The sequence below is a fragment of the Nipponia nippon genome, unplaced genomic scaffold, assembly GCF_047370975.1.
Source record: "Nipponia nippon isolate SJK-2023a ecotype South Korea unplaced genomic scaffold, ASM4737097v1 scaffold_31, whole genome shotgun sequence".
NCBI classification, from domain to species: Eukaryota; Metazoa; Chordata; class Aves; order Pelecaniformes; family Threskiornithidae; genus Nipponia; species Nipponia nippon.
The window spans coordinates 1,438,830-1,460,449 of NW_028262349.1; the positions used below are offsets into that span (position 1 = coordinate 1,438,830).

The 21,620-nt window shown below is 69.1% G+C and overlaps 3 protein-coding genes across 3 annotated transcripts; all 3 read right to left on the reverse strand.

Moving 5' to 3' along the window:
• Positions 1-5,237: 5,237 nt before the first annotated feature.
• CILP2 (cartilage intermediate layer protein 2) lies at positions 5,238-12,079 on the reverse strand. Its single transcript, XM_087769301.1, has 9 exons — positions 11,985-12,079; positions 10,290-10,388; positions 9,667-9,939; positions 9,215-9,397; positions 8,658-8,816; positions 8,299-8,559; positions 8,053-8,161; positions 7,799-7,956; positions 5,238-7,697 (listed from the first exon to the last, which is right to left on the reverse strand). The coding sequence occupies exons 1-9, from the start codon at positions 12,043-12,045 to the stop codon at positions 5,305-5,307; spliced, it is 3,696 nt and encodes a 1,231-aa protein (XP_087625427.1). The 5' UTR covers positions 12,046-12,079; the 3' UTR covers positions 5,238-5,304.
• A 1,169-nt stretch (positions 12,080-13,248) lies between these two features.
• YJEFN3 (YjeF N-terminal domain containing 3) lies at positions 13,249-19,398 on the reverse strand. Its single transcript, XM_087769357.1, has 6 exons — positions 19,271-19,398; positions 16,605-16,713; positions 14,900-15,010; positions 14,692-14,805; positions 14,094-14,244; positions 13,249-13,463 (listed from the first exon to the last, which is right to left on the reverse strand). Exons 1-6 carry the CDS (start codon positions 19,315-19,317, stop codon positions 13,249-13,251), a joined length of 747 nt encoding a protein of 248 aa, XP_087625483.1. The 5' UTR covers positions 19,318-19,398.
• A 617-nt stretch (positions 19,399-20,015) lies between these two features.
• Positions 20,016-21,250, reverse strand: NDUFA13 (NADH:ubiquinone oxidoreductase subunit A13). The gene is made up of 5 exons (XM_087769356.1): positions 21,093-21,250; positions 20,878-20,956; positions 20,696-20,767; positions 20,544-20,613; positions 20,016-20,250 (listed from the first exon to the last, which is right to left on the reverse strand). The coding sequence occupies exons 1-5, from the start codon at positions 21,184-21,186 to the stop codon at positions 20,131-20,133; spliced, it is 435 nt and encodes a 144-aa protein (XP_087625482.1). The 5' UTR covers positions 21,187-21,250; the 3' UTR covers positions 20,016-20,130.
• Positions 21,251-21,620: the final 370 nt, after the last annotated feature.

The window sequence follows — 21,620 nt, forward strand, 5'->3', positions numbered from 1 at the left end:
GGGGGGGGGGGTGTCCCACAGTTGTGGTGTTTCCGTAGCCAGCTGCGTGCCGGTGCCACTGTCCCCGCATCTGCGACTGCGCCGGGGAGCCGAGACCCCCAGCGCAGAGCCCTGGCACGGGCCACCCAGCCCCAGGGATGCTCCGGCCACATCGTGGCACGTGGAGCCAGCGGCCACCACCTCACCTTTCCTCCCCCAGCTCCAGAAATAGCTGTTCCACTTAGTATTTTTATTCTGCTGCTTCATGTGATATAAAAAGCAATAGCTGTGAAATTAAAAACACACAAAATATTTACCAAATTTCAAGTTTTTGAGTCAGATTTTCAACATCTGGAGAATTAAAAGGCCCTGGCAGATTCGGTGAGCTGTCAGCGTAAAGACTTTAAATATGTTGTTATTATTATTTATGGTCTGGAACCTGAAGAGGAACGAAGGCCAAAGGTTTCAAAAATAGCTTGAAAAACGGGAATGGATGTTTTTTCCAGAACCAGCTCACTTTGAACAGCGAGATATTGAGATGCAACTCTTAAAAAACATAGCTAAAAAGCAACTGGGACAGGAATGTGCATCGTCAAGGGCTGCCCCGAAGCCGCCGCGGCGCGGTGGAGTGCGGCCGTCCCCGTGGCATCCTGGCTCGGGCTCGCTTCGGAAAGTGAGTGTTAGTGCTCTGGGCAACCCCTTTCCCTCTTCCCACTGTTTTCCCCCAAATCCCAGCTTCCAGTGGCCCCTTTCCCGTGGGACGCACAGCGATAGCCCCCAGTGTCCCTGCTTTGCGAGGGGTCGGGGGTCTCTCACCTCTGGCTTGTCTGTGTCTGAGGCCCGTTTGTTTTCCAGCTCCGGCAGGTTGTCCGGAGGGAGCGCCGGGAGCGGAGCAGCGTCTCTTGGCCAGACGGCCTGGAATTCGGCAGCTGGATCCGGCCTGGCCCTGCCATCACAGCAGAGACGGGGAGCTGGCACCTCCTGAGTCCCCCCGCGGCCGGGCGCCTGGGGATGCTCTGGATGCCCAGGGATGCTCCAGTTTGGGATCCACAGGGATGCTTGGGTTTGGGGTCCCTGGGGATGCTCTGGATGCCTGAGGATGCTCAGGTTTGGGGTCTCCAGGGATGCTTGGATTTGGGGTCCTCAGGGGTGCTTGGGTTTGGGGTCCCCGGGGATGCTCCGGTTCAGGGCAGGGGACAGAGGAGACGCCTCCTCACCCCCGGGGCTGGAGCCCTGGGCAGGATGCGGCCCCTGAAGCAGCAGCGCTGGCTATGGTGCGAAGGAGCAAAGCTGACGAGGAAGGGGTGCGCGGGGGAACATCTTTGGGCTGCCGGGGGCCGGGGCCGGGCGCAGGGGCAGCTCCTGCCGCGGTGGCCATGCTCCGTGTCCCGCTCAGCCCTCGCCCCGTGCCTTGGCCCCGCGAGGTGCTCGGGCAGCGTGGCCCCCCCAGCCCCTCGGGGGGCTGCGAGGGTCCCGGGCGGGCGCTGCGCCTCTGCTTTTCCCTTTCATCCCTTGCCCGCGCCTGTTCCCTTTCAGCCTGAAACGTGGGTTTCTCTCCTATTTTGGGTTGGCTTTTTGGCTGGTTTCTTTTATTATTTTAATTTAGGCAGTCATTATATTTTCCATTATTTAAAAAAAAAAAAAAAAAGAAAGCGAGCAGCTTCCCAAGGCGCTTTCCAGCTCCCGGCTGCTGCTCAGAGCAGCTTTTGTTCTTGGCCAGCACCGGGACGTGCTCGTGGGGCGCAGCATGGTGGCACCCCCTTCCCACTGCCCCTGCCCCAGCTCCCTCCTCCCCGTGGGGCCAGTGGGGATTTGGGGGGGATGCAGCCCAAAGTGGGGATGCTGTCGGGGGGGCTAAGCAAACAACAGCCCCATCCCCTCCATGGGGGCCCTGGCAGCACCGAAGGACGTGCCAATGTGCCGGCACACCGTCCTGCTCATTTACGTTGGGCTCCGGCCATCCCTAATTGCTGGCGGGGCGGGACGGGAGCTGCCGGCTCCCGGGCTCCTTTTTCCCTTCCCCGCTTTGCTATTCCCTTTTGGCCAGGGGCTGGGGGTAACAAGAAGCAGCTGAGCCCGGCCCCACCTGCCTTTCTCATCACAATGGGGATATGCATCCCACATGGACATGGGCTCTCACCGTGCCCCCTCGCCCGCCTCCCACCGCCCGGGAGCCATCCCGGGATGTTTCCATCCCTGTCTCTGCCTCCCAGGCACCGTCGGAGCTGGGTGGACCCACCAGCGCTGGGTGCAGCGGGGAGCAGGGCAGCGTTGCCCTCACACCTTGACCACCCCGAAACCCACAGCCAGGACCCACCGCACCCCATCATTCGCCCAAAGCCGTGGGGGGACCGAGGGGATCCTCGCTCGGGCCCCAGCCTCCCACCTGCCTGTTGTGGAGCTGAGCCGGGAGCATCGCTCGTGCCAAGAGGCTGAGGAAGCCAAAACAGGGAAGTTTTGACCCCAAAGCTGTTGCGTTGCAGAAAGCCCCTCTGGACCCTCCATCCTGCAGCCTGTGGGTCCGGTGTGGGGTCCCGGGGCTCCCCCCCGGCAGCCCCTGGGGACTCCACTCCCGAGCCACCGTGGGTCGTGCGGAGCCACGTGCCGGTGGTTTCTGCTAACGATTACAAGAATTAGAGACAAAAGTGTCCCAGCTGGCAGCCTTGGCCGCTTGGCCGTGTAATCAGCTTGGGCTGGACCGAGAGGCTCAGCATCGCCTGGAAGCCAGGAGGGGCCGGGTATTTTGGTACCCGATGATGCTCCACAGCACACGGGTGGAGTGTGGGTCTGGCTGGCCCTGGCCAGCGCAGGGGGCATTCGGGGCCAGGATTGGGACCAAGGGGCTCCTTGTCCCCGGGGTTGGAGGGTGCGGGACCCTTGGGATGGGGTCTGTGGGTTCAGCTCCTGCACGGAGGGTCCCACACCGGGGCGGAGCAGCAGGAGGGTTTGGCTGCAGCCCCCAGCCCAGCCCCTGACCCCGGGCGGGTTTCCAGCCCTCGGGAATGCGGGGCTGGGCCGGACACCCAGCACGGACCTCCCGCAAACCTGGCACATCCCTGGCTCCTTCTCCATGTCCCTGGGATCGGGGGGAGCCCCTGGCCACCCCCTTGGCTCTCCCCTGCACCCGTTTCCCCCAGAGCCCGGAGCACCCCATGGCATGATGCCGGAGGTCCCAGCCAGTGCTGGGATGGGATCTGGCGAGACAGAGCAAGGCACAGCAGTGAGCACAAGGGGCTACAAACGGGGTGTCCGATCGGCTGCTTTTTTGTCTTTTTTTGCCCCATTTTTCTTCCTGACGCCATAAATAGCAGCAGAGCTGCAGGAGCTGCTTCCATCTGCCCTGCCTGCGCAGCTGCCTCCAACCAAGCCAACCAGATGGTGGAAAACAATCCTGCCTGCTGGTGCTCCCCCCGGCCCCCCGGCCACCGGCGCTGCCGCCAGCGGTGCCCGCGGGGGAGCATCTGCCGGCCTTCCCCCACGGCGAGGACGTGGCTCCCGGTGGGGCAGCTCCCAGCACCCAAGGCCAGGCAGCACCCAGGGACAAGCAGCACCCAGGGAGAGGCAGCACCCAGGCTTTGGGGGGGGTGGGACCCCCACAATGGGCTCCCAGCATTTCAGGTGCCTCCTCCTGCGTCGTGCCACGGTGTCGCCCGCCTGATGTGCTGGCGTCCGGCTGCAGTGGGTTCCCATCCAGGCGGGATGGTGAGAGGGGCTGGGATTTGGCCACCGGTTTGGCAAACGCCCCCACGCCCCCTGGGTGCCCCGCGTCCCCTTTGATCTCGCGAGCGGCCGCATCCAGTATAAGGGTGAAAAAATGCCGCGGCGCGGCCAAACCATGTTGTAAAAGGAAAACGTTGTCCCGGGAGCAGGGGGGTTTGGCCCCGTAAACCCAGCCTGTTCCATTACAGCATCCACTGGGAGCCGCGGGTGGGAGGGGGCGCGGCAGGGGGGGACGCCTGCAAAACCCACCCGGTACCGTGAGCCAGGCGGGACAGACAGACGTCAAGCAGACAGATGGACCCACTGCCCTTTGCCCTGGCCGGGGTCACCCAGCGGGTGCCCAGCTCCTGCGCTGGGTGCATCCCTATGCCGGGGGGGCCATGGGGCTGGATGGGGCCCCCCCCGGCTGCCACGTCCCTCAGCCACGGGGAGCTGGCGCGGTTCTCCCCGCACCGCCGCCAGCCGGCTGAACCAGGCCCAAGGCAAACAGGAGCCGCCGGGACGGTGCTACCGTGCGGGGCGGGAGGTGATGGAGTGGGGGGGGACACGTCCCCGCGTCCCCCCTGCTCGGGTCTGGGCACCCCCAGAGAAGCCCAGCAGCCAGGCGGGTGTAGACACAACCGTATATTTCATAATAAATAATGTACAAATCCGCACGCGCCCTCGGTGCACGCCAGCACCGCTGCCGCAGGGCCGCATCCTGCCATCGCCTCTCGCTCGCTGCCCCGGCGTGCCCCAGGAATCGAGGGGGGGTCCCTGTGATGGGGAGGGGGGTTAAGAAATGCCTTTTTTTGTTTTTCCTCTGGGTAAAAGGTAGTGGGGGCAAAATGTTCCCCGAGGGCAAAACAGCCAGGTCAGTGGCAGCAGGATGGGTGCAGGATCAGGACCAGCCGGGCTCTGCGCTGAGCTCAGCTGAAGGTCGTGGGGACCGAGCCTGGCATCCCAGGCACGCCGCACGCTGCTGAGCCCCTGCGCCGTGGCTGGAGAGCTGGCACTGCACCGTGCCGGGGCAGAGAGCGCAGGGAAGGCTTTTTATCCACATCTTCAGGGTTTTTCCCCAAAAGAAACCCCACGTTTCCTTGTGGGGTGCAGGGCAGGGATGCAGCGGGTGCTCCCGGCTCCCTCGGCCAGTGCCGGCCCCGGCACCGGCACGCAAGAGCCTTGCTGCTGGGCACAGGGCAAACTACCAGGCAGCGGACCCCTTCCCATCCCAGCCCCTTCCCCTATTTGCTTCCACCCCCTCTTTTATTCTTTTTTATTTAAATAACCCCCGTGGGGCCGCGGCCCCGCTGCCGGCATCACCGGCACCGCGGTCCCTGGGGCTGAGCACCAAAAGCTGCCCCTCACGGGGCTGGGGGCGAGGGCAGGGGCAGCACCGGGGAGGGGCTGGCAAGGCTGGGGGGGGCTGCCCACTGTCACCCCCCTCCCCACGTCCCGGTGGCCCCCTGCCCCGCTGTCCCCCAGGGGCACGACGGGAGGGGCCCACTCCGTGTGTCCCGTGTGTGTCCCCCCTCCTCGGTCATTATAAATGAGCGCGGGTAAAAGCGACAGGGAAAGGGAGGGCAGAGCTGAGCTGGGGAGGGGGCACGGGGGGGGCCGCGGCGCTCACGGCTGCCCCCGGATCTGGCCCGTCCTCCGCCGGCTGCTGGGGGTCCGGCGAGTGGCCGTGGGGCCTGGGGCTCGGGCACCGGAGGCGAAGTCCATCACCTCGGGGGGAGCCCGGCGCATCTCGCTGGTGCCCATCTCCCGCCGGATCTCGGCCAGCGCCTCGGCCGGGGCTGTCAGCAGGCGCTGGAAGAAACTCTCCCGCCCCACCGGCCGCTCCTGGCAGGTGAAGGTGACGGCCGTGCCGGTGTTTGCCTTCATCTCCCGCGAGAAGCCATCGGAGGTGCCATCGAAGCAGCGGCCGATGGCGATCTCCTTGGCCAACCGCGGGTTCTGGTCCGTGACTGTGTAGATGCCATAGTTGTGACCCAACGGGTCAACTGGTGCCAGCATGGTGAAGGCAGCTGTGTGGTTGTTCTCCACCACGGGCGGGTGACGGCTCAGGTACTCCCGGAGGAGGCTGTTGATGGCCGTGCGGTGGCAGCTGCCTTGGGGGATGATGGAGACTAAGGTGCGATCCACCAGGCTCTGGTCAAAGAGCATCCCGCTGCACTTGAACTCCACACAGGCGCCCGAGGTGTTCTCCAGCAGCATGTCCCGCACGCTACGGGTGTCACGCAGCCCGTAGAGCTGCCCCCGGGTGCGAGGGTGGCTGCCCCCCACATTACGGGACCTCACCATGTACTCCTGCGGCCCCTCGATCTGCACCTTGATGAAACAAGCCCTGAACTCCTGAGGGTTGGGCCACCATGAGAGGTAGTCGCCGGTCCAGGAGGTCAGGTCGCTCTCCTTGAAGGGCACCACGTTGTACTCGTACTTGTCCACCTCCACGCGGTAGAAGCGGAGGTGGTTGGCGCTGACCGGTGCGTTTTCACACTCCTCGAGGCTGCGGTAAGGGTAGATGGGACCGTTGGTCTCGTCAACATTGTTGGGGTCAGGCTTGGCCATGTTGATTTGGAAAGCTGTCTTCTTCAAGTTGGGGTCATCGTGGTCCAACCGGCGGTAGCCCAGCTTGCCCAGGTAGGGCTGTGACACCCCAATGGCATTGGGGTTGAGCTTGGGGCTGGAGGCCACGGCTTCCAGCTCCTCCCCGCCCAGCGTGGCAGTGACGTACGCAGAGTAGGCATCGGGACGCTGGCCGTCGCAGAAAGCAGGCAGGCAGGCGCCGTTGAGACCCGTCACCACACTGTCAAAGCGACCCCATGCCCGGGGGTTGGCGGGATAGCCGGGCTGGGGCTCCAGGTTGATGAGGTTGATGACCACCCCTTCCAGTTGCTCGTAGGGGTTGAACTTCTCATTGCTGTAAGCCCTGACCTTGACGAAGCAGCGGCGGTCCTCCGGCACGTCCAGGTTGAAGAGACGCCGCTCCCGGATCTCCAGGTTCCCCACCAGGAAGGTTCTCTCCTCCCTCTTCCCCCGGCTCCCCCCGGCTGGGCGAAGGTCCCCCTCCTCCTCCCACAAGCCGGTCTCAGGGTTCAAGGACCACAACTTCATATTCTGCAGGTGCTCCGGCATCTGGACCTGCCCCGCGTCCATCCGCACCTCCACCGGCCCCGTCTGCAGCGCCGCGCCGCTCTCCCCTTCCCGAAAATCCACGGCGAACATGCCGTAGGTCCGCAGGGGGACAATCTCCCCCTCAGCGTTGGTGAAGCTGAGGTCGCTGGAGGCGGCGGTGGCTGTCGCCATGTCCCTGGGGTCTAGGAAGGTGACACTGGCTTTGACTGTGCCCCTGAAGACCTCCCCGGAGGGACGGAGGAAGGCACCGGCGGGAAGGACGAGCTCCCCGACGGGCTCCCGGCTGCTTGCCTCTCCCAGTGGGATGGCGTTGCTCCGGCTGCCATCCAGGTCCACTGGCTCCTTCTTCCGCAGCATCTTGATCTCCTGGTAGATGGCACCGCCACGACGGTTGAAGGGCAGGACCTTGACAGCATCCACAAACCTCTGCTGCCGGTCCACGAAGCGAGCCACCAAGCGCTGCGTGTCCGGCGGCACCTCGATGGTGAAGGAGCCCTTGTAGCCGGTGAAGCCGACCTTCCTCCCACCCAGGAAGATCTGCCCGAAGCGCAGGGGCTCGCCGGTGTCGGCCGCTGTCACCCGTCCCTGCACCAGGACGCGGGGCTGGGAGCAGGGTCCGCAACCGCACTCGGCCACCACCTTGATGGGCAGCAGGGAGCCGGCGCAGGGGATCTCCCGCATCTCCATCCTCCGCACCCCGCAGCAGCGCCCTGTGTCTGCCCCGCACCCCGACTGGTCGGCTGGGCTGCCGGCACATGGGGTGGGTGGGCAGCGGCCCACGTTGTAGTAGCGGGAGCCCGTGGCGTCCTGTGGGCACTCACTGGGCAGCTCCACGAGGCTCGGCTCAGGCTCCGGCTTGCAGTTCTGCTGGCCCTGGGCTGGGGGGCACGGGGGGGACAGGGGGTTTAGGGTGACCCTCCCCACCGCACGCCCCATCCCGGCATGATTCTGCCTCTAACGAAGCCCATCCCGTTCTCACCCAGCACGGTGAGCTGTGCCGGCGCCGATTTGATGGCACCCGCCTCGGTGCTGGCTTTGCAGTGGTAGGTGCCAGCCTGCTCTGGCACCAGCCCCCGCAGCACCAGGCGGCTGCCATACCGGTGCACCTTCCTCTCCAGCAGCGTCCCATTGTGGTACCTGCCGGGACGGGAATGGGCTCAGCAGGGACATGGCTGGGGCTGCCTTTCCCCACCATCCCCAGTCCCAGCTTTCCGCCGCCTGGATCCCGCTCACCAGTAATATTTCTTGGGCACAGGGGTGCCTGAGGCTTTGCAGCAGAAGGTCACCTCCTGCCTGGCCACCCGCACCTTCGCCTTGGGGTGCAGCACCATGTAGGGCTTCTCTGCGGGGAAGGAATGCGGCAGAGGGTGCAACGAGCCGCGGCCGCCCCCCCGGATGGCTCCCCCCCACCGTGCACCCTTCGGAGAGGTCCCTCGAGGGGTGCACGGCTCGGCCCCCGCCCCGCGTCGCGATGCTCACCCAGCCTCTGCAGCACCACGTGTGCCACCGCCACGCCGGAGCCGTTGGAGATGATGGGTGCCAGTCCTGGGGCAAAGCCCTCGCGGTGGGCGCTGACGTTGGCGGCGGTGCCCTCGCACAGCCCTGCTGCGGCAAAGTGCCCGCGGGCATCGCTGCGGGCCAGCAGCACCGGCGGGCGGCCCTCCAGGTAGATGCGGGCGTCTGGCAGCACCGCGCCGGTGGTGGAGACGACGGTGCCCTGCAGCGTGTGCTCGGGACAGGCTGCGGAGTGGCATGGCGCTCAGGCCCCATGGCCGTGGCCGGCGGTGGGGCCACATGGGTGGGGGGCACCAGGGAGGGGGTCCCCAGAGGGCAGGTACCTGGGCAGGGCGAGGGGGGGCATTTCTGCACCTCGGTGGGGCGGCCGGTGCACAGCATTTTCTTGGCTTTCTTGCAGCTCCGGCGCCGGACACGCGTCCCGGTGCTGCCGCAGCTGCGGGAGCAGGGGCCCCAGGCGCCCCACTCCATCCACACCGGCTCTGCGGGGGAGACGCCGGGCAGGCGTTGGGCACCGTGCTCCCCCCAGCCCCCAGCCCGGGGTGGCCCTGCACCACGGGGACATGGCAGGGTCCCCAGCCGGGGAGGTTCCATCCAGCCGCCCGTGCCTGGCCAGCCCCGGCTCACCCCCGCGCACCCCTGCCAAGCTATTTTTACCAGCGCGGCCTCTGCTATTGCAATTAAGCTGATGATGTGCAGGCAGCGGTGGCTTCGCCCGGGGAGCTGCCGCGTCGGCGTGGGGGCAGCCGCCACGTGCAAACGGCCCCACGGGACCCCTTGTGCCACCGGCACCGGGAGAGGAGCGGGAGGTGGCCAGCGCCAGGCGGTGAGCAGCGGCCGGGGGGCGGGTGGGTGCTGGTGGGGGTGCCGGGGTCCCTACCTGGGCAGGGGCCAGCGCTGCACGGCCGTCGCTCCACGGCTTTGCCCTTGCACTTGAGCTCCTTGAGTGCGGCCACCAGCCGGGCGTTGACACAGCGGCGGGTGCGGGTCTGGGTGCCGCTGCTGCCGCAGGCGCTGCGTGAGCAGGGGCTCCAGGAGGACCAGTGTGACCAGTAGATGTGCTCTGGGTGGGGGCAGAGGCATTAACTGGGGACCCACCACCCGCACCCAGCTCCGCAGGGGGCACGTTGCCCCCGGAATGGTGCCCAGCACCGCGCACCCAGGGGAGTGATTGCTTGGGGGGGGTCTCTGGTGCAGCTGCAGGTCCGGCAGCACCCGGTGGGACACAGCAGCAGTGACGAGCAAGGGGTGAGCGCAGCAATAGGTATGGACCCCCCCCCCAAAGTGCCAGCGGGGTCTGGGGGGTGGGACGTGACGGGGACCAGCACTCACCCAGCGGGCAGAGGAAGCGGATGTGGTAGTTGGAGCAGGTCTTGCCCTGCGGCTGCTCCTTGTTGACGCAGCGAAAACCCTTCTTGGGGCTGACGTGCACCACCTCGCCCACGTCCTCGGGCAGCTCCCACTCGGTGGTGCGGGCCTGGATGGCCACCGGCCGCTCGCAGACGCGCCCGCGGTAGTAGAAGCGAATGGCCTCCAGGCTCTCGTAGTCCCCGTCCCCCCCGGGGTGGTCGATGTTGAACCAGGACGTCCACTCGGCTCCTCCGCCTGGGAGGGAGCGAGCCCTGAGCACGCGGATGGGGAGCAGCCCCCCCGGTCCCTAAGCACCCCGGGGTGCCGCTGGGGCTGGGGACAGCTCAGGGACATCGGGGGCTGCACGGACAGAGGATGAGCAGATGAAGCACGCGGGGATGGAGGGCACCGAGGGGATGCGGTGCGGGAGCCTCGGGGTGCGCAGGGTGGACACCACAGCCCTGCTGCGAGGGTCCCATGGGGACACCACCGTGGGGGGAGATGGCACCTCTGGCGTGGTGGGCATTGCCCCGTGCAGCCCCTTTGGGGTGTCCCGCGGGTCCCCAGCGGGACAATGTCTGGAGGGGACTGGGGGACAGCCGTACCTGCCGTGTCCAGGTCAAGGTCTGCCAGGCTGGGGGCCGCTTTCCAAGGCTTCCCCGCCGCGCCACTCTTACCCGGCTCCGAGTCGTTCTCCATGGGCTCTGGGGGAAGCACAGGGTGAGAGCACCTGGTGCCGGGGCACCCTCTCCCCAGGGCACCCAATGGTGCCCAGCCGGTCCCTCGCTGAGCCGTGGGCACCAACATCATGCAGCAAAGCTCAGCCGGTGCCGGGAAGGACCACGTCCCAGCACGGATGGGGACCCCCTCCCACCCTGAGCCCCCTGGCCCCACATTGTCAGCCGGGCAAGGGGCTCAGGGCAGGATTTACCGGTGCCATGGGGCCAAACTGGTGGTGTCATCATCCAGGGTGGCCGAGGACGGGCTGCAGCCCCCCGGCCAGCTGGGGATGGACCAAGGGGCAGCCGAGGCTGGTGCCGTGTGGCGAGGCTGGCCATGCTGGGCCCCACGCCATGTCCACAGGCTGTACACCGGGGAAATGCTGCCTGTGAGCTCCTGGCTGCCCTGGGGCAAGCTCAGCCCCGGGGGTGATGTGGGACGATGAGATGGGCCGGGGTGCCCACGCACGCACCCGCATGCCGAGGCCACAGCACGAACCCAGCGTCACACTGAGCCCCCCCAGCCAAACCAGGAGGTGGCAGGAAAATGGGCTGTAAAACCACAGCCGGCAAGCGGAGATGCTGCCACGGCAGTGGCCGGCCCGGGGGCTCGCTGTGCACCCCGGGTGGAGGGTGTCCCCCCCAGCTCCCACCGAGCCCGGCCAGCCATGTCCCACGGCAGTGAACCCCAGGGAGCTGGGGTCTCCAAGGGCAGCCCTGCCCGCCTGCCCCTCGTGCGGGTGATCCCGGGTGCTGAGACGCAGGGTTCAGCCATGCTGGAGGGGACGGATGCGGGCAGCGGCTCCCTGGAGAGAAACCTGGCCCCTGGTACCTGTCACCCACGGGCACCGGGCAGGATGCGGCCGACCACTCAAGATGTCCCTGTGCAGCCTGGACCACTGTGAGCACCCCACGGGCACCCCACGGGCACCCCACGGGCACGCAGTGGGCACCGTCCTTCCACCAGCAGCGATCCCGCTGCAGGGGGGACTCGACCCTGCCACCTCCTGTCCCCTCCCCAGCTGGCAGGGAGCTGGGGGACAGCGGGACCCGCCACAGCCCCTGTTCTGCAGGTGGGTTTTGTCCCCAGAGCGGGGACATTCCCGGCTCAGTCTCGCACAGACGCTGCCCTTGGCACCTTGCGGAGACCCCCCGTGGGGCTGGGGGGCCTCAGCACCAGGGGGCAAAAGCCCCATGGAGCCGCTGAGGTGGCCGAGCCAGCCGGGGCTTCCCGCAGGTGCTGAGCCATCCAGCGCCGGAGCAGGCAGGGCTGGCAGGGACACGGCGCGGGGCACGTCCCCGTCCCTCCAGTGACATGGCCCCGGGGAGGGCAAAACCGCCCTGAGCCTCGCCAACACGTCCTCCCGCCGGAGGGACCGTCCCCAGCCGTGACCACAACCCTGGCGCACCTCTGTCCCTGGCACACATCTGGCCCCGGCACATCTGGCCCCGGCACACATCTGGCGAGAGCTCAGCCCCATCCCCATCCTGCCCCGCATCACCCCGGGAGGGCAGGGATGCCCCCGGCCAGCAGCACGGATGGGTCCCCGTGCCGTGGTTAGCCGGCAGACCCGGCCTTACCTGGTGCCCCAGCACCGTGCAGGGCGGCGAGAGCCAGGAGGGCCAGCGCCAGCTCCCCCATGGCTGCCCGCACGGCGGCAGGTCGGCCGGCGACTGCAAGCGCGGCAGCACCGTGGGTCTATATATGAGGCCTTTCCCCCTCGCGTCGGCAGACAGCAGCAATCGGCTCCTGGCACTTGGGGCCGTCGGCTCTGCCGCGGCTGGATCGGAGTCAAGAGGGAAGCGGGAAGGAGCCCTCCCCGGCGAGCCGGCCACGCGCTGCTGCTCGCCGCTCCAGCCCGGGAAACTTGAGGGTTTGTTTTTGCAAAGCTGCTAAAATTGGATGCACTTGGGAATGCGGAGGGGAGGGAAGGGAAAAAGCCGAGCGAGCCCGACCTCGGCGCTCCTGCGGTTGGGGTCGGGGTGCCAGCGCTCCCCTGGCACCCGCTGCCTCGGGGCACGGCGGGCTGGCGGGGCCGGTGGGCGCCCGTGCCGTGACCTGGCCCACGTGGGTGTGCCGGAGCCGCCCGATGCCGAGGTGGAGCTGAGGCCGTGCAGAGCTCGGTGCACCCATGGCCCCGACTGCCCCTCAGGGCTGCAGGATGCAAAGCACCCAGCGGCGCTGGCGTGTGATGGTGGGAGGGGGGGTGATGGGGTGGGGGCCCCCCCAGCATCACCCCCAAACCTCAGCTGCCCACGGCTGGGGACCGCAGCCCCCGACCGCAGCCCGGCCGGCGGAAATCCCGGCGCATTCCCTGCATTCCCCAAAACTCCGGCTGCACCGAGCTCCCTGGGGCAGGGAGGCAGCTCCCAGCGCTGTTGTGGGGTCAAGAACACCCTCTCTGCTGGGACAGGGGGGACGGTCCCCAGCAGTGGCTCATCACTGCCATCCCTGTTAATTAAACACCCCACAGCGAGGGGGCTGCTCCCCCGGGGGATGGGGACCCCTCCCCAGCACATTCAGGGGGTTCAGGCTATGGGGGGATGCGGCAGCACCGGGGACTCCGCAGCCACCCGTGGGACCCTGGTGGCTGCCCACGTCCCTGTGGGATGGGCGATAGAGGAGGTCACACCGGGTCTGTCCCTGACAGCAGGTTGGCGACAGATCCCAGGGGACACGGCGTGGGCTGTCGAGCCGTGCATGGGGCCGAGTCCCCCGGCGTGGATGGGGTATGGAACCGAGTCGCGGCACAAGCCCCCGGCCCAAATCCTACCGGGAGGCCACCGTCCCCTCACCCCGTGTCCCCAGGCAGACACCGGCCCCGGGGAAGAGCCACCAAGCGCTTTATTCCCGGGGGGCTCGCAGGGCCACCACGCACTCGGTGCCGGGGTACTCGGGTGGGTTGAGCTCAAACTTCTTCTGCACGTCGTAGGGGAGGAATCGACCGGCCACGAAGTGCTGGCGGCCCAGGAAGCGGCGGGCGCACTGCTTGGGCGCCGACAGCGACACCAGGACATCGGGGCTGATCCCACCGCTGCTCCCGGCCTCCACGTCCCACCCTGCGACAGCAGAAAAGACACGGGGAGGGGGTCAGGGGGTGGCCCCAGGGGACGCGGTGCTGCCGGCAGCTCCGAGCTGGTGCGCCGGTGGAGGATGCTCTGGGGTGACAGAGATGGGGAGGGCACAGGGAGGATGGGGTGCGTGTGTGTCCCCCGAGCATCGCCACCCTGCGCGGCTCCGGCCGCATCCTGGCACCACGCGGGGTTTTTCTCGGTGGGGATTCACCGGCGGCCGTGCCGAGGGCTCCTGTTTGCTCCTGCGGCGGGAGTGGACGCGGCGGGGGGGGTGATGGCAATTCCAGGCCTGGCTACCAGACACCCGGGTGTTTTCAAATTACATCATGTCTCAGTTCAGGGAGTTTGTTATTTATCGTGGATGCCCTGAATGCATCCGTGGGGAGCGGCTGCCAGCCCCGGCTCCCAGTGAGGATGCTGCCAGGCTGGGGGGGCAGACCGGGGGGTCCCCAGGGCTGTCCCCACCCTGGGAGGGCACCGCGGGGGCTCCCCGCCCGCCCAGGCGCCGAGCCCAGGGCGATGCCGCGGTGGGCAGGGTGACAAGCCCGGGGTGTGGGGTGCAGCACCCTGCGGGGGTCCTATCCTGCCCGGGGGGCGCTGAGCGCTGTGCCGGACCTGAGGGCACGTCCAGGCTGACGATGGGGATGCGGACGTGCTTCAGGGTGGCCAGGATGGCGGCGCAGGGCTCCCTCCCCTCGCCCGCCTCCGCCTCGGCTCCCAGCACGGCGTCCACCACGGCGTTGTAGGCGTCATTGATCAGCTGCACCTGGGGGGACGGGGACACGGTGGGCAGCGGCGGGGGGGTCCCCCGGCCACCCCCCATGGGACAGGCACCGAGCCCCGCGCGGGGATCCCGTCTTCCTGCCTAAATAGACTCACCCGGCCGCTACTGCCAAAAACTGTCCCCCCCCGGCCGAGGCGGGGAGCGGGGGACGAGGGGCGCGGTGGCGGGGCAGAGCCCGGCACGCCGAGACGCGCAGCCCCGGCCAGGGCAGCGCTTTTGGGTCACATTCCTCCCGCCGAGCCCGGCGCTTCCAACAACAACAGAGCCGGTGGCTGGCGGGGCTGCAGCAGCCGCCGCTGGATTTCATGGCATCCCCGGGCTCCCAGCAGAGCCGGGGGCGGGCGGGGAAGGAACAAAAAAGAATAATAAACTCAACCACGTCAGCCGGTGAGCGCGGCGGCGGCGGCGGCGGCGGCGGGGGGGGCTCACCTCGGTGGGGAGGTAGGAGAGGAAGGGGATGTCCATCTTCTCGCACTGCGTCGTGAAATCCCGGTACAGGGGGTCCAGGGAGCGTTTGGGGTAGAAGATGGTGGGTTCATAGTCCTGCGCGGTGGAGAGCAGGGATGCAGCATTGGAGCCCAGCACCACTTAGGGATGAAGAAGAGGAGGAGGAGGACGAAGGGAGGAAGATACCTACAAAGATCCGCAGGTGCCGGGCGCACACCAGCCCGATGGCCCCGTTCTGCGCCGGGCCACACACCACCAGCACCGTGGGCTGCTTCCGCGGCAGGGACGGCAGCGGGAAGGCCTGCCGAGAGGAGACGGGGACGTCACACCACCGCCAAGCCCCGGCCCCCCGGGTCAGCCCTGGGGATGGCACCCAGCGCCGGGGACGGGGCAGGGACGGGGGGACCAGGGCTCGAGGGGCAGATGGACCCACAGTCGGCATGTGCTGCTGGGTGGGCAGCACCGTGCACGGTGGGGTGGGGACGGCACCCACGGCAAGGCAGGGCACGTGATGGGATGGGGACGGCATCCACAACAGGACTTGGCTGGCACCCAGGGCAGGACGGGGCCTGTAGTGGGATGAGGATGATGCCCATGGTGGGATGCAGATGACACCCACAGCGGGATGGGGATGATGCCCGTGGCGGGACGAGGACGGTGCCCAGGACAGGGACGATGCCCGTGGCGGGACGGGGCTCCCCGCCAGCCTGCAGGGAGGCGGCCGCGTGCTCCACATACCAGCAGCCTGCGAAGGGAGGCTCTGTTTATCCATTGACGGATTTTTTTCCTGCTCTCGGAGCCTGGCTCCTGGTCCCATCCAGCCACCAGAGACCCGAGCAGCACGGCCTGCTCGCAGCCGCCGGGGCGCTGGACAAAGCCGCGCTTGCCTGGCCCTGGCCCTGCCCCAGCGCCGGCCGCGCTGCCAGCTGCCTTGTGGCTCCCGGGAACGTGCCGGGAGGGGACGATGCTGGGGACCCTGCCTGGGTGGGGGGACACCCAAGCTGGGGACCATGGATGCTCTCCCGGGCTCAGCCCCCATGAGGAAGAGGAGGATGCTCAGCCCCGTGAGGAGGATGCTCAGCCCCACTCTCCCCAGCGGAGGCTGGCAGTGGAGCTGGGATGCTGTGATACGGGGGTCCCTGGAGGGGCGGGCAGCCCCACGCCGTGGGACCAGGACCAGTCCCGAGACAGCACCGGGATCCAGGGAGGCCCCAACACCCAAATATTTCCCCTCCTCAGGCGGCAACTCTGCCCTTCGAGAAGGGGAAGGCAGAAAACGGTCCAGATACCTCCAACGGAAAATCTGAGCCAGGCGGGCACGGAGCTCGCCGGCCTCCGAGGCACAAAGCTGCCCTTGATGCTGCACCTCCGCTCGCCTGCGCTGCCCAGAGCCCGGCTGCTGCCTCCTCCTCCTCCTCCTCCTCGCACCCAGCATGAGCACGCGGGGCTCCCAGCAGCAGGCGAGCAGTGCCAGGGCATGGGGAGCCCGGGGAGCCCCCCAGCACCCTCCTCCCCACACACAGCAGGGGCAGCCGGGGCCTGGCCGTGCCGACACCCCAGGGAAGGGCTGAGCACCCCGCGGAGGCTGTAACCCACGGCCCCGGGGGAGCCCGATGCACCCCAGGGGAAATCATGAAGGGTGGCGGGGGAATGCAAAAAAACCCACCCAGGGAGAGGCCGCGGCCCCGGCATGGCCGGAGCATCGCTTCCCGCTGGGCTCTGCCACGAGCCCTGGCTGTCCCCTGTCCCCACACCTCGGTCTGGGGCAGGAGGGGGACCACAGCCAGGGGTGGGAAAAGCCACGCAGGGGGACGGGTGGGATGAGGGTGGGGGAGCAGCCGCCAGCGAAGCCCCCGGCCCCGCTGGGGTGTCCCCGGCCCCGCTGGCCACCTCACCTTGGTGATGGCCATGGCACAGGCGTGTCCCCAGATCTCGATCAGTTGCTGCCGCCCAAACCGGTAATCCTCCAGCAGCTCCTTCTCGATGGCCTCCGCCTCCGCCTTGCTGCAGGGGGAGCGGGCGGCAGTGAGGATGGGGACATCCCCCCCACCCCTGGCGCTGAGCCCCTCGGGACCCCGCTCCGTCCCCAGGGTGCAGGGCAGGGGATGCTCGGGGGTGCTGGGCTGGGGGCTCGCGGGGCTCAGGGTGGGCACAGCCAGCGGCTCGGGGCTTGGGACGTGCACGGCCGGCAGATTCGGGGCCCTGGCACCGCGGGGTGGGGGCCGCGTTTCGTGCGAGGCACGGCCCTGGCAGCGGCCCCGGGCTCGCGGGGATCGGGCTGTTACATAAAGGCGAACAATGCTGCGGTTGTTCCTTCGCTGCCGAGCCCAAAAGTTGGCAGGGCCGGGGAGCCTCCAAATTGGACAATAATTGCTCACATCTGTTGGCTCACCTGCGCCGCGGATGGGAACAGCGTGTGCCGGATCCAGCGCGCCGCTGCGCTTGTTATGGAAGGGACGGCGCAAACTGGCCCCTGGGAGAGGCCGGAGTCGGGATCCCGGCGGCCCAGGGGTGAAAACCCGCAGCCCCGTGGGGGAGCTGGGGCGCCCTGGCCCCAGCCGTGCTCCCGTTTTAGGGTGCACACTCACACCCCGCTCAGCCCCAGCCACAGGGAGGGGACCCGCTGGCCCCCCGCCACGCGCAGGAATGGCGCGGTGCTGGAGGGGTTACGGGGCCAGGGTCCTGCCGCGTCCCTGGCTGCGGGGTGGCCCCACAGCGTCCAGGCTGACCCCACGGACCAGCCACGTCCCCTGGGTGTCCTGGCAGCCCCCGGAGACCGTTTCATCCGACATCCCCCGGCCATTGCGGCTGACCCCACAGACCCCCGGCCATCCTGGCAGACCCCCAGAAACACCTCGTCCTGCCCCATCCCATCCTTTCCCATCCCACCCATCTCATCCCATCCCATCCCTATCCCATCCCACCCATCCCTATCCCTATCCCTATCCCTATCCCTATCCCTATCCCTATCCCTATCCCCATCCCTATCCCTATCCCATCCCTCTCCCCAATCCTTTGGTGCCCTCTAGTGAGTCCCAGCCCAGCCCCAGCCCCCCAGCAGGGTCCTGTGGGCAAATAGGGGGGAAAAGGGGCCAAATCCAGCCCCCGCTCCCCGCTCCCGTGCCAGGGCTGGCGGAGCCCCGCGGGCCCAGCGCAGCTGTGTTGTCGGTCGCCCAACAAAAGGCAGATTTCGGCTCTTGACAAAATTCCCCACGTCTGCTCCGGGGGAGAACATTGCCCGTAATCGCTGCTGGCAGGGAAGCCTGGGCCCCGGCCCGGGCTGGCTCCCGCTCTCCTGGCGTCGGCCCCGGGGGCGGGGGACGCCACGGGGCTCCCTGGGGCCTGGCTCGCTGCCCACCCGGGAGCAGCAGCCGCCCCCAGCACGCGCCGGGAGGCACGGTGGCTACCAGCCCTCCCCGCTCGCCCCGCGCTTTGTGGCTTGGCTTTGCTACAGGGCCTGGGGAGGCGGGGGGGGAAACGCTGCTCCCGTCCCCTGAGCAGGGGTCGATACCCCCCAGAGCCCAGGGGAGACCCAGCAAAGCCCAGTCCGGCCCAGTTCAACCCAGTTACTGGTGCCTCCCGGAGGGGACAATGGATGGCCGGGGCTGCTGCTGCGCCGACGGGGCAGAGACCTTGTGGGGAGCAGGAGGGAGAGGAGCTGAGGGGCGAGGGGCTCGAGAGCATCCCTCCTGCATCCCCTCCCGGCCCCCGGAGCAGCGCACCCCGGGCTCTGCATCCCAGCTCTGCATCCCGGCTCCGTGTCCCCCTCTGCATCCCAGCTCCGCATCCCAGCTCCGCATCCCGGCTCCGCATCCCGGCTCCGTGTTCCCCTCTGCATCCCAGCTCCGCATCCCAGCTCCGCATCCCGGCTCCGCACCCCGGCTCCGCGCCCGCCTCCCGCCCCTCCCGGGCTCGGCTGCGGGACCCCCGCCCCGCCGGGGTGCAGGCGGGGGGACACCGGAGGCTCCAGCCCCGCCCGGACCGGGGTCCCCCCGCTCCGCTCCCCGCGCTGCCGGAGCCATCCCTGCCGCAGCCATGGAGACCCGGGATGCAGTTGCTCTGGCAACCGAGGCTATTCGGGTACCAGCCCCCCCCGCCCCCGCGGCTCGGGGGTGCGAGCAGCCGCGCTGGGACCGTCCCGGGGGACCCGCCGCCGCGGGGGACACGCGTGGGGACAGCGCGGGGGCCGGCGGCGCCGTGCCCCTGCCCGGAGGAGCCCGGGAGCACCGAGGAGGGCAGGAGCCGACCCGAGGGGGGGCCCGGGGCAGCGGAGGGTCCCCACCCCAGCAGCGGGGCCGCGGGAGCCCCCCCAGCTCCCTCCCGGGGTCCCCACCGCGCCCCGCCCGGAGCCGGCGCCGGCCACGTCCCGGCGGGCAGCGGGAGCAGCCCGGGGTGCGGGGGGGGGCACGGGCTGGGGGTCCCGGCTGCGCTGGGGCCGAGCCCCGGCAGCCCCGGAGCGGGCGCGGGGCGAGGGGCGCGGCGGGCCCCCGGGCCCCCCACCCCGGCGCTCCCGGTGCCCGCCCGGCGCGGTGCGGGGGGGTCCCCGGGCCCCCGCGCTCACCTCAGGTACCGGGGCGGCTCCCGGCCGGGGCCGGGCGCGGAGCTCATGGCGGGCAGCGGGACGGGGCAGCGGCGGAGCCCTGCGGGAGCGGCGGCGGCGCGGACCCCTCCGGCGCTTCCCGGTGCCGCCCGGGGGAGGCGGCTCCGGCTGCCCCCGCCCCGCCCGGCCCGGCCCCCCCCGGGCCCCCCCCTCCGCCGGGAGCATCGCACCGGCCCCCGAAATCGCCTCCGTGACCGCGCCTCGGCCCGCAGGCAGCAGGGAGGCAGCTGCCCGCACCCCGCAGAGACCCCGGGAAGCCCCTTCCCTCCCCCAGGCAACGGGAAGACGGCAAAGACTCAAAATCGGTTTTTCACCCCGGTGGAAGCCGCATCCGTGGCATCAGCGACCGCAGGGCGAGCTCAGAGCCTGCAGGGCTGCTCCCCGCCGAACCCCGACCCCCTGCCAGACCCCGACTGCGGCGTGGAGGGACACAAGTCCCCGCCGCAGGGCAGGGGCAGGGCTGGGAGCGCAGGTACCCGGCCCCTCTCGGGCGCTTTCGCAGTCGGAGCACAGCCCGGCTCGGCCACGCAGCCGCCGGCCGCCCCTCGCAGCCCTTCCCAGGCTCCCACCCCAACCCCGGGCTCCGGGAGCGAGAGCCGGGAGGCCCCGGCCACGGGCGAGCAGGGAGGAGCAGCAAGCGCCCCGAGAACGGCGCAATTCCCCGCTGGGGGCTACGGGGCCGGACAGGAACACGCACGACACCGTGTCCGACACCGCAGGTGCCCGTGGTTTTAATAACAGGTATCGGAACAGGCGGCCCCTGGCAGCCGCCGCCCCCGCCGCGGCAGCGGGGAAGCCGGCAGCGCGGGCAGCGCCGCGCCTCAGACGTAGTACTGCAGCCCGAACTTCTCGTTGTCCAGCTCGGCGGCGGGGCGCAGGTAGTAGAGCTCGTCCAGCGTCGGGGGGACCCAGCGGTCGGTGTGGAACAGGGACTCGCCGACCTGGGCGGGGGCACAGGGCGGTGGAGGGGGGCAGGGGCGCGGCCGCCCCGCGGTGACCGGCGTCGCCCCCGGCTCGCGGCCCTGATGTGGGGGTGAGCATCACCCCTCAGCGTAGCCCCCCGTGCCGCTGGCTCCTGGGGGGCTTCCTCAAGCCCGGGCAACCTGAGCTTCCCGGGGACCGGACCCGGAGGCACCGGGACGGCCGGTCCCCGCCCCGGTGGGAGCCGGGAGCACGGAGGGGCAGCGTCCGGCACGGCCCCCCCCGCCGCCATCCCGGTTTGTGCGTCACAAACCTTCCAGCCAGGAACGTCCTTCATGATTTTGGCCTCCTCATCCAGGTTCTGCCGCAGCAGGCGCAGGGTTCTGCGAGAGAGGGGGAAGGCTGAGCCCCGGGCCCCGGGCCGCCCGGTGGGGCCGCCCCCCCGCCACACCGAGCCCCCGGTACCTGCGATCCGACTCGGCCTGGAGCAGCGGCATCAGGGCGATTCGCGCTTCCAGGTCCTCGATGAGCAACCGCCTGTGTTGGGATGGGGTCAGAGCTCAGCGGGGCACCGGGAGGGGAACCGGGAGGGGAACCGGGAACCGGGAGGGGAACCGGGATGGCGATAGGGGAGGGGGATGAGGCACCTGCGCTCCCGGTTCCACTTGATGAGGGTGTAGTAGCCCAGCAGGAGGCTGCCGATGCCGAGCGCGAAGAGGCTGTAACCTGCGGCGGGAGGGGAGCGGGTGAGCGGGGGGCACCGGAGGGACCGGGACACCGGGGAGCGAGGCCGGGACGGGCCCGGGAGGCCCTTAGGGCCTCCCGGGCCCGTCGCGGCCCCGCTCCCCCGGCTGCCGCCCACCTGAGAGGCCGCGGCGCGGAAGGTGCCGCTTGTAGTCGACGGGCCCGTAGCCTCCCGGCGGGGCCATGTCCTGCTTCACCTTGGGCGCCGCCATGACGGCGGCCGGAACGACGCCACTTCCGCCGCACTGACCGGAAACGCTTTGGGAGGGAGGGGAACCACGTGACCGCGCCCGCCCGTAGAGCACCGCCCCGTCGCGTCTTAAAGGGGCAACGCAAGGGGAGGGAAGCGGTGGGTCCCACCCCCGGCAGGCAGCCCCCGGCCCTCTGCACCCCCCAGCAAGCGTGCACCCAAAACCGTGCACCCACTGGCAAGCGTGCACCAAGAGTGCAACCACGGTTAAGTGTGCACCAGCAAGCATGCTCCTACCAGCAAGAGTGCAGCCACAGGCAAGCCCGCACTGGTAAGTGTGCATTAAAACGCGTGCACCACCAGCAAGCGTGCACCCACCAGCAAACGTTCACCAAAAAGCGTGCACCCACTTGTGAACGTGCACCAAAAAACCGTGCACCTGCTGGCAAGCGTGCA